A 14,498-nucleotide genomic window follows, 5' to 3' on the forward strand; every position below is an offset into this window, starting at 1 on the left:
ATTACAGCTGCAGGGACAATTTAAATTGGTTTTGAATAGCAAGTAATATTGTAAGCTTGAACAATTCAGGCTTGTCAAAGCAGTTAACCCTTACAATGTTAGCTAATTTTAGGTTGGTGGCTTCTATGATTTTCCATAGTCCTCATACCCAGATACTGATGTCATATAACAGTACTGAAACCATAAGTTTATGTCAAAGTTTAGGAATATCTGCAGAATCCAATGTTAGCTCCTATCCCTTCTGAGGCACAGGAATACTTACTCCTAATGTACAGATACACTGCAATCTTTGGGCTTTATTGTGAGCTGATACTGGTATAACTCAGGAGTTACTCCATTCATGTTAATAAAGTTTCACCAGTGTAAAATGGATGAGACACCAGAATCAGGCCCAGCCTATAGTAAAAAGGATGTAATCCAGGTTGTATTGTCCAAACAGTCCTTTATATGTTGTGTTGAAACCACACATTTCAATCTCATTTCCTGACAAAAACCATGTTTACCCAGGCACAAATTTCCTTACAATATGGTGTTAGATAAAGAGACACTTGTACAATCATAAAAGCATTTGCCATTCGATTTTTTTTAAATGAGCTGTTCTACACTTGTGATGTATACTTATGTGACGTTATTGATATAATCTGGGACCATATAGATCATTGTTGCAACCAAGGTCCTGTAGTGGCACCCAAATCTTGTATAACGGGGTCAAATGGGGTGTCTAAGACAAGGTTATGGTTTACTGGTTATGATTATGCTGTCTATATGTGTGTATCAGTTTTGTAGTTGAAGTTATGAATATTGGCTCTATACTGTCTGTATTGCAAATTTATGCTATGCTTCTGGGTGACATCCCAGACAAGCTGGTAAAAATAACAGGAGTACTTGTGGCACCTTAGAGACTAACAAATAGAGTGTCTAAGACAAGGTTATGGTTTACTGGTTATGATTATGCTGTCTATATGTGTGTATCAGTTTTGTAGTTGAAGTTATGAATATTGGCTCTATACTGTCTGTATTGCAAATTTATGCTATGCTTCTGGGTGACATCCCAGACAAGCTGGTAAAAATAACAGGAGTACTTGTGGCACCTTAGAGACAAGCTGGTGTTAGCTCTGCCTAGCCTGCTTGATGGCCCATTAAGGACCATCAGCTATACAATGGACCCATTGAGAGAAGGCAAATATGCCTTGAGACTCAGCGAAGTATGCAGGAACTGGCCCATGTGACTCCAGACTCCATTCTGCTGTAATTTTCCACAGTAAGAACAAAGAGGTGTTCTTACACCTGGAAAAGACTATACAAGGCTGATGCCTCATCTCCATTTTGTCTTCAATCCTGCTTCTTACCTCTGGAGGGACTTTGCTACAACTGAAGCTCTGAACAAAGGACTGATGACCCATCCCAGCTGGGGATGTTCCAGAGACTTGATTTGAACCTGCAGTTTATTCTATCGCTGCTGCAAGCCTGAACCAAGAACTTTGCCATTACTGTATGTAATTGATTCCATTTAACCAATTCTAACTCTCATCTATATCTTTTTCCTTTTATGAATAAACCTTAAGATTTTAGATTCTAAAGGATTGGCAACAGCGTGATTTGTGGGTAAGATCTGATTTGTATATTGACCTGGATCTGGGGCTTGGTCCTATGGGATCAGGAGAACCTTTTTTCTTTTACTGGGGTATTGGTTTTCATAACCATTCGTCCCCATAACGAGTGGCACTGGTGGTGATACTGGGAAACTGGAGTGTCTAAGGGAATTGCTTGTGAGACTTGTGGTTAGCCAGTGGGGTGAGACCGAAGTCCTCTTAGTCTGGCTGGTTTGGTTTGCCTTAGAGGTGGAAAAACCCCAGCCTTGGGCTGTGACTGCCCTGTTTTTAGCAATTTGTCCTGAATTGGCACTCTCAGTTGGGTCCCGCCAGAACCGCATCGTCACAACTTATCACAATGAGAAACCCTCAGGCACATACTAGAAGTGCATTGTGATTGATTATCTATGCTTAAATGAATGATGATATATTACTCTCAATTTAGGCTCCATTGCTTTACTGTATTCTGTTTTCATTCAGTAGGAAAGAAGTTGCTGTCATGAGAGGGTATGGATGGAGATTATCTATCTATCTATCTATCTATCTATCTATGTGTGTGACTGTGAGTGTGATTTTTACACACACCTGCACTTTTATTTTATTATTTTTTTGTTCTTTCCCATTTAATCCCACCCTCAAGCAGAAGTCGCTCTGCTTCCCAGGGAAGGAGCTAGAAGGCATCAAAATCTTATGAAAGCTGCTGAATCCAAACCCCAAACGTCGGCTTACTGCTGACAGGTCTTAGTAAGTGGACGAGAAAAGAAATAACCAAGTTCCAAAAGAGGAGAAACAAAAATATTCATGTTAGTTCTTAACAATCTTATAGAAAGAGAAAGGAGCCCCTGCAAAAGCTAATATTTCATGTTATCTTAGAATAAAGGCAGCTGTGCTATAGAATTCCAGTACTCAGCTCCAAAAGGTTTCTTTTTCTTACACTACCAGATATTTCAATAAGAATATTATAGTTGTGTTCATTGTCACCACTGTCTGGGCAAATGCATTTCATTGCAATACATATAATTCCTATGACTAGTTGTGTATAAACACTATCGGCCAAATTTCCTTCTGGTATAACTCCACTGACTTCAACAGTTATTCCAGCAGAAAATTTGGTCCTATCTTTCCCCCTTTTTCAGCTCAGGTGAAAAGAAGTAGTTAAATATAAAGGAAATGAGGAGTTTTTTTCCTTTCTCTCTTGTACAAAATGTACAATTTTTCAAATTTTGTGTGGCCTGGGGAAACATATTTAGAAAGTTTTATACATAGCAAGATTCAATTTGAACTGCAGATTGCTCATGAATGTATGTTGGTGGATTTCTGAGGATATGTTGGCAATATATGCCCAGGTGTCAAGGATTAGTACTTAATTCACAGTATATAGGGCCTTATCTCAGAATGCTGCATTTTAGAAATTACATGCCATAGAAATAAGAAGATTCTATAACAAGATGGATAGAGCAGAAGAAATTCTCTTGACTATGATACTCTACAGAATATGATTATTTCCCACCATACGAATGTTACAAGGCTGTTCTGCTTTGGATATAAGGCTTTTATCCCTGTGTGCCAGCTTCACTGACACTTCTGTTACCTCACAGTTCACTAAGGCATGAAACAAGTATGGTTGCTCCATTTTAATGAGAGCAAGCAGCGTAATAACAAAGCCTACATGCTATGGTCCAGAGCCTCAGTGGGTTTAAATGAGCAGAACTTCACTTGAAGTCAAGGAAGATGTCAATTTACACTAGTTCAGGATCTATCTGCAAATTATATATATAATTATATATATATGTGTGTGTGTGTGTGTGTGTGTGTGTGTGTCAGCTAGTCAAGCACAAATGTATATTTGGATTAAGGGACCCATCTGACTTGTGGGTGTCAGAAGGATTTAGAGACATGCCCCATATAGTTCAGTGTGAAAATTAGTTATATTTTAAGAAAAATTCAGGATTTCCCCATTCCCCCTTAACATGGTGTTGTACTAAAATAAAAACTCATTTCTTTAGGATAACAATACAATGAATTAAAAAGTAACAATATTAAAAACTTTGTATGCAATATTTTTTTCCTATCCACATACACTCAGATAATTAAATATCGATCAGTTAATTAATCACTTTTAGCTACAACTGAAATTCAGTCCTGAGAATAGTAAGCTGTTCTCCTCTGATTTCATTTACACTGAAATTACACAGATAGGATTTCTCAAATATTTGGTAGAATACATTTTGTTCCAATTCCATTTGCTCTTCTACAAATGCTACTGTAAAGGTCCTTGAGTTCACCTGTCCGATTGAAATATGAATCTAATTTTTAGATTACACATAGAAGTTCAGAGAAAGAGTTAATAACACTTTTTTTCTTTAGTTCTACATAAACAGAGACTGCGGTATGTTGTGTTAAAATTTACTGACATCTGAACATCAAATACAAGTACTGGAAGATTTTAACTAATCTAACTAATAATTCATCATCTCCATTATTTCCTAATCAGCCTGCATAAAAGTCCTGTGGCCCAACTGAAAAGTACCTATTTTCTTTTCTTATTAAAAGACATTCCTTTGCTTGACTGCTCTGCAAATTAAGAAAAGAAACTCTGTGGCAATGCTACAGAGTAGGATAGACTGTAGGTTTCTTTTCAGTTATTCTATAATACAACAGTATACATTTTCTGGAACAATAAATATGGAAACAAATCTATGCTAAAGAAACAAGATATTTTAAACATTTCATACTCAAAAAATGAAGCCGTTTGTTCTTAAATACTTAATGAGGCTATTTTTCAAAAAGTTTCCCTTGCATAGTAAGTCTGTAGCATCCACACAAATGCTGTGCAGTTTGACGTGTCCAGACAGAAGCATGCAGTAAGTTACAGCATAAAGATTTATAGCTTTAAAAGAGATTTACAAAGCGGCAACTTAAACCATAGCCTTGTGGTCCCTTAAAATATCAGTTCAGCATGAAGATGGCTTACAACACATCAGAGCTACTTACTAGAGTATCTGAAGTGGATAGTCTGGTGGTATTTAGTCCTACCAGAGATGGAAGAGTTTGGGACATCCAGTTAGAGATCATTGCCATGGTACTAAGAACAGCACCAAGCTTGAGCAGTGGAGGACTCATTGCTGTGGAGCTAATGAGTTTTCATAGTGACTGATTATCATCCTAGTGCTGGCTGGCAGTGAGAGGCGTGACTGCAGCACTCAACATCCACAGCATGAAAGGAGATCAACCTCCCCAGATTTAATCATCCATTAAAAACACACACAGCCTCCCCCAGCTTCTGTTCTTCTACTCTTACCAACAGATACTTCAACAGACTGTCTTATACTGACCACTAAGCCATATAGTACTTTGTATCTACATTCATCTCGGTTAATGGTGGGAAGGATTATTAGAAAGGCCAGGAAAACACAAAGGCTGTCATTCTCAGAAATTACTCCAAAATCAGTGAATAGCAATTTTAGGAAACAGTCACTTAAATTATCAATATCAATAACTCCACAGTTTGCAAAGCTTGTTATTACATGTTCACAAGCAGTACAGAAGTAGAGTGTCTGAAGAACAGATAGCTATGCTACTTTTGGGAAGAGGAACAGAAAATAAATGATGTATGGTTCAAGTAGGGGTAAGGGAGTTACCGATTCCTTAAATCTGCTTCAGGGTCTTCTTTTGTCTAATGTGATACAATGATTTCTAAATTCAGTGGCAGCTTGTACTGATTTGTAGGGAAGTCATAAAATAGAAATAACAGAACAAAAGCTTGTACCACAAATTGTGCAATATGGGTAATTGTTATGTGTATAGTATGTGCATTTTGAAGATGTCTCTAAAGAGGGTAGGTAGAGCAAGTTTTCTTAACAGTATTTACTTGAAAGAGTACTTGGTTAAAAGTTTATAGGAGACAGAATATTGTATTTGTTCCTAAGGTGAATGCTGGAGTTTGTTTCAAAATTTACTTCCTCAGAAATATATTTTTCTTAAACAATTTTGGCAGGTGATATGAAAAAATCCTCAAAGCAATTGAAAAGATACATATTTATATAGAAGAGTGGGAGCTCATGAATGCATTCACTGGAATTAAGCTTTCTAAACCTCCAGAAAAGCTTTTGAAATTCTCAGAGCTTGTGTTCCAAATTCATGCTAGACTTCTCTCTCCCAAATGCTCTTAAAATGATTTCAATCAACCTGTTACTTAACCAAGAAGTACAGAAAATCAATCATTGTCTTTTTAAAATCAAGATATACAGGAAAAAACACATTGAGAGCTACTATATAATCTTATGAGGGACCTTGTGGCACAAAGGCTCAGCGGCAAATACAAGAGAGATAGCATGCATCTAAATATTAACTACTTTCATGGAATTGCACACTAAGCTAAAATGTTAAGTTTCAAAATATTGAAAAAAGTGTTACTCACTGAAGAGTGCATTTAGAGATCTGTGAGGTTTTAGTAAAGCAAGAAACACCTAAAGCAAAAATCCTTTTGAAAGATGCATGTCTAGCAAATCAACAACAATTAACAGATAGTTTAAAATGTGAGGCAGATTGTAGGTTTACTTATTTATGAGCCACTTCAACACAAATGATAAAATATTGAATGTTGACAATTTTACCCTGTATTGTTTATTGGGCATGATAATAAAAGGTCTAAGTATGAAGAGTTTTTGGTGCCCCCCTTTTTCAAGTATTATAACTACAAAAAACATGACACCACTTATGGCTTTATATATGGGTTTTAGGTGGAAGATCATAGTATTTTACACACATTAGATAGAGTGGGTAAAATCCTGGCCTCATTTAAGTCAATGGCAAAACTCCCATTAACTTCAATGAGGCAGGATTTCACCTGTCTGTTATCTAAGGATCTTAAACTGCTGTACAAACATTAATTATAATTCACAATGCTCTCTGAGGTAGTTAACTATTTTACAAATGGGGGAAACTGATATAAAGAGGGTAAGTGATTTGCCAAGGGTCAGACAGTAAATCAGTGGCAGAGATGGGGGCACAACCAAGGACAACTGTCTTTTGCGCTACCTAACAAATAACACTCTCTGCTCTGTTGTGTTTGACTTTTGCCATGTGAACTAGTCTGCCCTTAACAAAATTTTGTTGGCTCTCATGATTTTTTAGATACCTATTCTGACTATTCAAATGAAATGAGCCTGATTTTGATCTTGGTTCCACTGGTTCCACACTAGTGTAACTCTAATGGCTTCACCTAATTTGCCCCAGAATTTATGAGTGCAGAATCAGCCCCAATGGGTCAGTTGTATTGTATATTGATTTGTTCTACATGGTTTCTGTTCAACAAATGCTTTGCCTTAGATTAAAACTAATGTTAATGGGTTGGATGCTCAAATGTGTCAAGTAAAGGAGGAGGCAAAGGTGGCTCTAGGTTACCTCTACTTCTTCCCACATCTTGAGGGCAGCTGGAGATCGAGCCAGCCACCGGATACAGACAGAGTAACCACAAGGCTGTTCTAACTTAAGCTTCCCTAGGGCTCAGGATTACCCCTCTGGTTCTAATATACCTCTGGAAGGCCTCCTATGGCATCAAAGCTGGGGGCAAGGATGTGCTGTAAAGGCCCTCTATACCCAGGGGTGATGGAAAAATGTTTATAGTGGGGGTGCTGAGAGCCATTGAACCAAACTGTTAAACGCTGTATATTATGGAAACCACTTCAAGCCAATGGGTTCGGTAGCACCCCCAGCACCTTTAGTTCCAGTGCCTATGACTATGCCACCTTTATGCCAGCCTGCAGTGGGGAGAGTGGGGATCCTCAGCTCCCTAATTAAGGCAGCTTTAAGTCTCATTGGTTTCAGTGGATTGGTTCCAAAGGGTCATAACCAAGGCCAAAGGTCTGACACTGATGTGTCTATTATAGTTATATTTATAGAAGAATGTGTAAAGGAATGGATCTTTCAAGAACTTGTGGTCCTTTTTATACGACTACCATATCTAAAGGAATGGTCAACAAGTGGACTCAAGGTTTATTATACTGTTTACGCCACATTCTGCTAAGAAGAGGAAGTTTTCACCATCTGTAATACAAGCTTTGATTGGCTTCCCACAAACTGGATGGTTGTGCTGCCTTAACATATTAGCCCTATTGCCATTCCTTATATTGCACTGCTGATGTCCAAAGAGCTGCTGTTTCTTTTGCTCATGCTGATGCTACTGCACACTAATATGGGACGAGATGTATACTCCTATCTTCACACAAAAAGAGATGATCAGCCAACTACAATTTCTCCCTCCGCAACTGGAAAAAGCAGTAAACGCTACAATTTTCTACCTGGAGCCGTTTCTTGATGTGGACTTTTCCTCCATTTCCAACCCAACCTCAAACAAATAAACTACACGGAACCACTTCTTCTACTACTATATTTCTCCAAGACATATAGAGCTCATAAAGTATTTAAAATTACCTGTACTTGGCATATGAATGTAGGTGCCCGACATCTGCACACTTATTTATCCAGAGGACTTGTAAGATCACAAAGACACCATTCTCTTTACTCTTCCTTCCCCTTTCATAGATCCCCTGTTACAGTGATCTTCCTTTCAACAGATTTGGGCTGAGTGTGTCCTCCCTCTTCTGTAAGTATTCATCCCACCCTCCACCACAGGAGCTCTCTAGACATAGGTCCAAGACACTCCTTTCCTCAGGCCTGAGCATGCAACCGCCAATGTTTCCAGCCCCAGTTGCTCTGAGAAGACTGACTTTGAATTCAGAACCCAAATGCATTCTCCTTGCATCTCTGGGAGTGCAAATATTTTTGCTAGGATTGGGAGCCAGTAAACTCTGATCCCAGCTCTGCCACTGACTCTCTTTTGGTCATTTAACCTCTCTTTCCCTGTCTGTAAAATGGGCAATATTGTATCATGGATGCCATGAGAACCCATCAGTTAATGTTTGTGAAGTCTGTTGAAGGTGAGAAGAACTATATATCAGTGCTTATTATTATTACTATGGCCATCTCCTTCCCCTTCCTAGTTTTAATATTCCCCTTTGAAAATATATAAGCTCCTTGTTTGGCAGGTTTCCGAAGACTGAGAGGCGGCACACACTAAATTACATTAGGCAAATTAATCCAATTACTGAAGAGAATCTCCTGGGGATATCTGAGTCGTGTGAAACCGAATTAGGAAAATGTATTTCAGTTGTGAAAATTTGCTTGAGTTGAACTATTCTAAAAAGCCACAGTAAGTTATTTGGAAAGGACCGACTCACTCCTTACTCATCTGACATAGGATTTATTCTTAACCAAAATTCTACTTTGAGAGAAGGCAGAAAACTGGCAGCAGTAAAATGAGAAAAAATATCAAAGTGTAAAAATATAGAACATTTATATATCTTGCTTGTAGCTGAATCAAAATAAATATCTGAAAGCTATTGCTGCAGTATACAAAGTGAGTTTTAATAACTGCAAGAGCACTGACCCTCATCCACCTTTTTTTACCTGTCAATGCGTCTACTACTTTGCTCAGAGGTGCAGGTGGAAATTTCCCACAAACAGAACCTCACATTGCAATGCAAAAGGCCTACTTATGATCATGCAGATATTCAGACTTAAAACAAAAGAGCCATGTTGTACTGTTGGATAAAACAAGAAAATCCCAAGCCATTTGGGACATTATGCCAAGGACATCTTGGGAAGCCTTACAATAAAAATACATTACATCCATAAAAAGAACAGAAGAATGTGAATTGGTCCTTTACTAAGTTAAGAAGTACACTTTCAATATAAAGTCATTTCCTTTACTGAGGCCCACACATAGCTCACATTAAGATGTACTAAAGAGAGAGAAACCTGACAGCAGATTTCTTGAGATAATTTGGTTGCTCCAGATGCCAAGACAATAGTGTGAAAAGGCTGTATCATCAGCTTACAAAAATGTTTAGAGTGCAACTAGAAGTTCTGAGCTCAAAGATCTTTAAGATCTCCATTCGGTAAAATAAGACAGAGATTCAGAGCCAAAGGAAATGTGCATGTAACTTACTGGTCTCTTTAGCTCAAGCTGTAGGAACTTGTACTTTTTGCTCTGGAGGTTGCTGAATTATGCCCCGTGTATCAGCCATGGTCATCACATAACCACACACACCTAGCATATAGTGCAGAACTCAATGCTCTAGAGTGCAGGTGGAAGTGGGGCCTGGGCAGAGATCCATTGTTACTAGGAGTGCATAAATGGCATTGCTGCTTCAAACGTTGGGGTGCTGGAGCTTCAGGGAGTGACACTGCATGTTTGGGAGAAGAATTGTCTTCTGCTTTTTGTCTTCCTATCACATATCCCAGGTAACTGGGCTGAGCATGGTCTTCAGGATTAGGCCAAATTGCACAACAGTGCCAAGGTGTCATGTTTTGGATCCATCAAAGCAGTTGTGTAACATCAGCAGGAAGGGTAAAAGGGAAATGTAATAATCAAATCAACTTCCAATACAGTTATGGATCAGAGTCTGTTTCAGTCGTAAACTCAAATCCAAGCCATGCTTTTTAGAGGGAAAAGTTTATAATTTTACAATAACAGGAGCAACATATTATTCAACAAGAAAACCTCCAATAAACCCTTAAGATTTCCGGGAAAAGATCTGCTTCCAAAATATCTGTCCCATTAGGAAATAAATCAGGGCATTCCACGTTGCTCAAACCATCCAACACAGAATGTCAAACATACCGTGACATACACATTCAAATTAGATAATTATCCAAGATATGCAGAGCGTAAGTCAGGCCAGAATTAGGCCCCTATGGTGTGTGTGGAAATAGAGAGAGAGAGAGACACACACACACACAGTAATGTTCTTTGTGTTATTGCTATCCAATGAAAACTGAATGTCATTAAAACTTAGAGAACATCTGCAGTAGTACTATCATTATTTCTAGACTAGACTGGAAAGAAAACTGAGCATTTTTTTTAAAAGAAAAACCTCATTTTCTGTCTACTAAACATGCATGTTTTTTCCCCTTTCCCCCCTGAAAAGGAATCTAATCATTTTTGGCATCCCCATAAGCTCTTTAACTCAGTAAGGTACTGTAATGTGGTAGTGAGTTCTACAGATCAGTTATGAGTTCTGTAAAGAAGCATTTACATTTATCAATTTTTAAATGTTAACTTTTCATTTTAATGGGTTTCCCTCTGTTTCTGTGTTATGAGAAGGAGTAAATATAAGCACCTGATTTAGTATCTCTACTCTCTACATATCATTAATGTGATACATCATATTTCTCTCCTTTCTAAAACGTATAGTCCTAATCTTTTAAAATCTTTCCTCTTGCCAATCATCCCATCATTTTTGTTGCCCTTTTCTGGAACTTTTTTATTTGTGTGGATCTTTAATGAGGTGTGGTGACTAATGTTCCACATGCTATTCAAGATGAGGGTATACCATTTATTAATACCACTCAATGGAATTGTTATTATTTTCTATTCCTTTCTTAATGCAGCCTTGCATCCTGTCTGTTCTTGACCACTCCTGATTACTGATGTTTTAAATCCAGAATGATGCCAGCAATAAATCTTTTTGCTGAATAGTTACACTTAGTTTACAATCTATCAATATGCATGAGTAATTCTGACTGTTGCTTCCAATATGCATTATCTTTCATTTGAACTGGGTGGCCTAATTTTCTAGTTTTATTAGGTTCTTCTGAAGTTCCTCAGCATCCTTTTTAGACCTGACTAACTCAAACAATTTTCTGTCATCCCCCAATTTTGTCACTTCACTGTTCACCACCTCTTCCAGAAGTTAAATAAATGCATTAAATACCACCAGTCCTAGTACAATTCCTTTGGGGGAAACCACTGCTAAGCTTCTTCCATGCTGAAAATCAGTTACTTATTCCTTTGTTTTTCTCCTCATAATCAGTTTCTGATCCACAGCAGAACATTACATGCCCCCTTCTGACTTCTTAGTTCCTTAATTGTCTCTTGTGATGGACTCATCAAAGGCTTTTCAAAAGCACAAATGAATTACAATACTGGTCGTCCTTTATCCATTATATATTAACATTTTCAAAGAATAGTAATTAATGGAGAGGCATGATTATCCTTTACAGCTGCCATGCTGGTTTATCTTTATCACAGCATACTCATCTAGGTGTTTTATAACTTTATATTTAATTATTTTTTCAATTAATTTAGCTGGTACTGAAGCAAAACTCACTGATCTGTAATTAGCCCCAAGACCTATTTTTAAAGCTAGGTACAACTCAGGCTGCCATCCAGTATTCCGGATGAGCATGTAATGATTCTGAGCTCCATGTGGGTGCACCCACCCAGAGCTCTATTGACTTCTATGATGCTTTACTTGGTGCCAAAATCTGCCCATGCAGAGCCCATTATCTGATCTGGGCTTTAGTCTCTGACAGTGGCTTGGAAACAGTACTGTGGGGTAAGTATATCCCAGTCATCCCTTGTGGGGTGTGATCCAAAGAATTTGTGCAGCCTTTATGTAATGCTGTATGTGTCTGTAATTCTGAAAGTCTGCTTTCTCTCCGTTATTTCAAACCATGACAAACATCTGAATTTCAATCCATATTAAGTTTACTGGTTGGATTAGATACATTTGAAAAAATCATATTCTTTGACTTACAATAGCTGAAAATTTCAGACATTGCCTTTACTGAATTGCCTTTGAACGAAATCCCATTTCAAACTGCTTTTCTCACTGTCTTTGTAAAATCTTAGTGGGTGACTAAACTGCGTCTTTATGTAATTTAGGCAATTGCATTTCAAAGTCTTGGGTTGAAAGTCCTTCTTGAAATATCACCACCAGGAAAAGTGTTTCTGGAATTTCAAGAATTTCAGTGTATCAGTAATGGGGAAACGGATATATCATTGGTTATATATTTCTAGTATAACTAGGAAAACTACTTATTCAGGCATTTAAATAAAGAACATATTTCATTCTGCAAACATTATATTCAATTTTCTCTTCATTGTAACTGTGCTAGAAAATTATCTGGGTTACATAAATTTCAGGCATATTTTATTTAAATAATTAAATGAACAAATTACAACTTTTTCCTTCCATTCTAATAAAAAGTTCTTATGAAATATTTTTTACTTACACCATACTGTATGTATCTAATGTCCTTCATTTTTATGCATTCACTTGTGAAGTATGTAATTCAAAATCACGCTGCCACAGAACACTTCAATGAGGAAAATGTGTGCATCTGAAAACAGAATTTGGCTCCATCAATGGAGCTGTACACTGGAAATGCGATTTGTTTGTGTTTTCCTTAGAACTAGACAAAATATTTTCATAAATACTTGAAGGAATAAATCATTTAAATCACTTTGCCTTTTTTAGCACCTCTCTTATTTACAGAATGGGAGTGATCACGGAAATGAGAATTTTAAGCAAATATTAGTGGGACACAAATGTTTGAAATAATAAATATGAGCATTTGCACTTGCATTTGCAGGAGAAATCTGATTCAAATAGTTATTCTCATCCAGTTAGAGAGCAGAAACAAGACCATGTGATCTATGTTTCCAATCAAATCTAACACAGCTCAATTTCAGATGTCAGTGGAGGGCCTCCAGATTTACAGACGAGTAACTGGCCAGTATAACCATTCAAATCAATGCCTTCCACAAGGTCATTCCAAGGTCGATTTACATTTCATGACTGTCCTTGAATGAAACCCTCATGAGGCAAAGAAATTATATTTTCTTCTTTCCCCCCCCCTCTTATATTTCACTTTTATACATCGAGGAATAAGGCCATGTTATTTTTCTAACTTTCTGTATTTAAGTGCCCTTTTATGGTGATGGTAGATCCATTCATGATTTGTTGGCAGGAGCTGGTGAATAAAATTGACCATGGCAATCCTTATTTATAGTGGGGAAAGGATCCTTTTTTGAGTTGAACTTCGAAAGGGCTGGTATCTGAAAAGTAGCAGGTAGACTTTTCTCAGGTCACAGTGCTGTAAAGTTTACATAGCTCTTTCCCTACTAACAGGTGTTACTTTTGTTACCTCAGTGATTGGATCTTTTTAATGCGACACCTAAAATTAAGTAAGATTTTTTTTCTTCTCTTTAAAAAAAAGGAAGCCTGAAAGAACACAGCTCCGGGTAAAGACTTTACGTTCTACCGCTGTCCCTTGTCCTTACTGTAACACATACACCTCTTAATACTTGTCTTTGGGGTTTTAGTGTCTAGATTTCCGTCTGGACCTTTGGCTTCAATGTTCTCTCCAGGATTCCCAGATTCCTGGAACATATGCTGTTACCTGTGCTTACAGAGAGAAGTTTCTCCTTAGTATATTTTTAATGAACAATAATAAGTTTCCTCTTTTTAGGACCACTAGATCTCTACTTATTCTTAAACTTATGTCTGGCTATTTTCACCCTTGCTGGGGCTACTGAAACTGGTTGAGCCAAACTTCCAAAAACGTGGCCACTGTTCATGTGCATGCAGCTGTATATGAACTCCTTTTGCTATCTAGCACTTGTAGGTTCAATGGGTAGAATTTACGCAAGCAGAGCACCTTGAATGCACAGAAAAGCAGTGAAAGAGTAGTGCAAGTTGAGCATAATCAAGCTTTGTGTTTCAAAATGTGTTTATCATTTATTTTGCTAATAGACAAATGTCTCATGCAAGTGTGATAGCCATGCATGCAAATGGAGGCCAGGTCGAAGTTTCATTGAAAATTTGGACCATTGTGCTGCATCTTAAGTTTTCTGTCCCTCTACCAGGTCCATATCACTCAATAAGAGAAGGCAAGACCTAAATATAAGAAAGGGGTGATTTTAAATGAGAGGCTGACTAGACCCTCATCTAATACCATCTGAAAAGACAGTCAATACCCAAAGATAAAAAAAGTAGGAATCTTTATTCCTCTCAAATAAACAGAATTTCCTGTTCTAAAAATCCCACAAAATGT

General features: G+C 37.6%; 1 protein-coding gene across 3 annotated transcripts in view; it reads right to left on the minus strand.

The window, feature by feature from the left end:
- OLFM3 (olfactomedin 3) overlaps positions 1 to 4,715 on the minus strand; it is a 28,347-nt gene extending 23,632 nt beyond the window's left edge. The window contains exons 1-2 of one of the 3 annotated variants that reach the window (XM_065409507.1): positions 4,583 to 4,715; positions 1,288 to 1,297 (exon numbers count right to left, since the gene is read on the minus strand). In XM_065409507.1, the coding sequence (XP_065265579.1) occupies positions 1,288 to 1,297; positions 4,583 to 4,715 (143 nt within the window). Of the gene's footprint in view, positions 1 to 1,287; positions 1,298 to 4,187; positions 4,200 to 4,569 lie in introns of all 3 variants that reach the window. The other 2 variants (XM_065409506.1, XM_065409508.1) reach the window with 2 other exon arrangements.
- Positions 4,716 to 14,498: the final 9,783 nt, after the last annotated feature.

Source organism: Emys orbicularis, chromosome 8 (assembly GCF_028017835.1).
Source record: "Emys orbicularis isolate rEmyOrb1 chromosome 8, rEmyOrb1.hap1, whole genome shotgun sequence".
Classification (NCBI taxonomy): Eukaryota; Metazoa; Chordata; order Testudines; family Emydidae; genus Emys; species Emys orbicularis.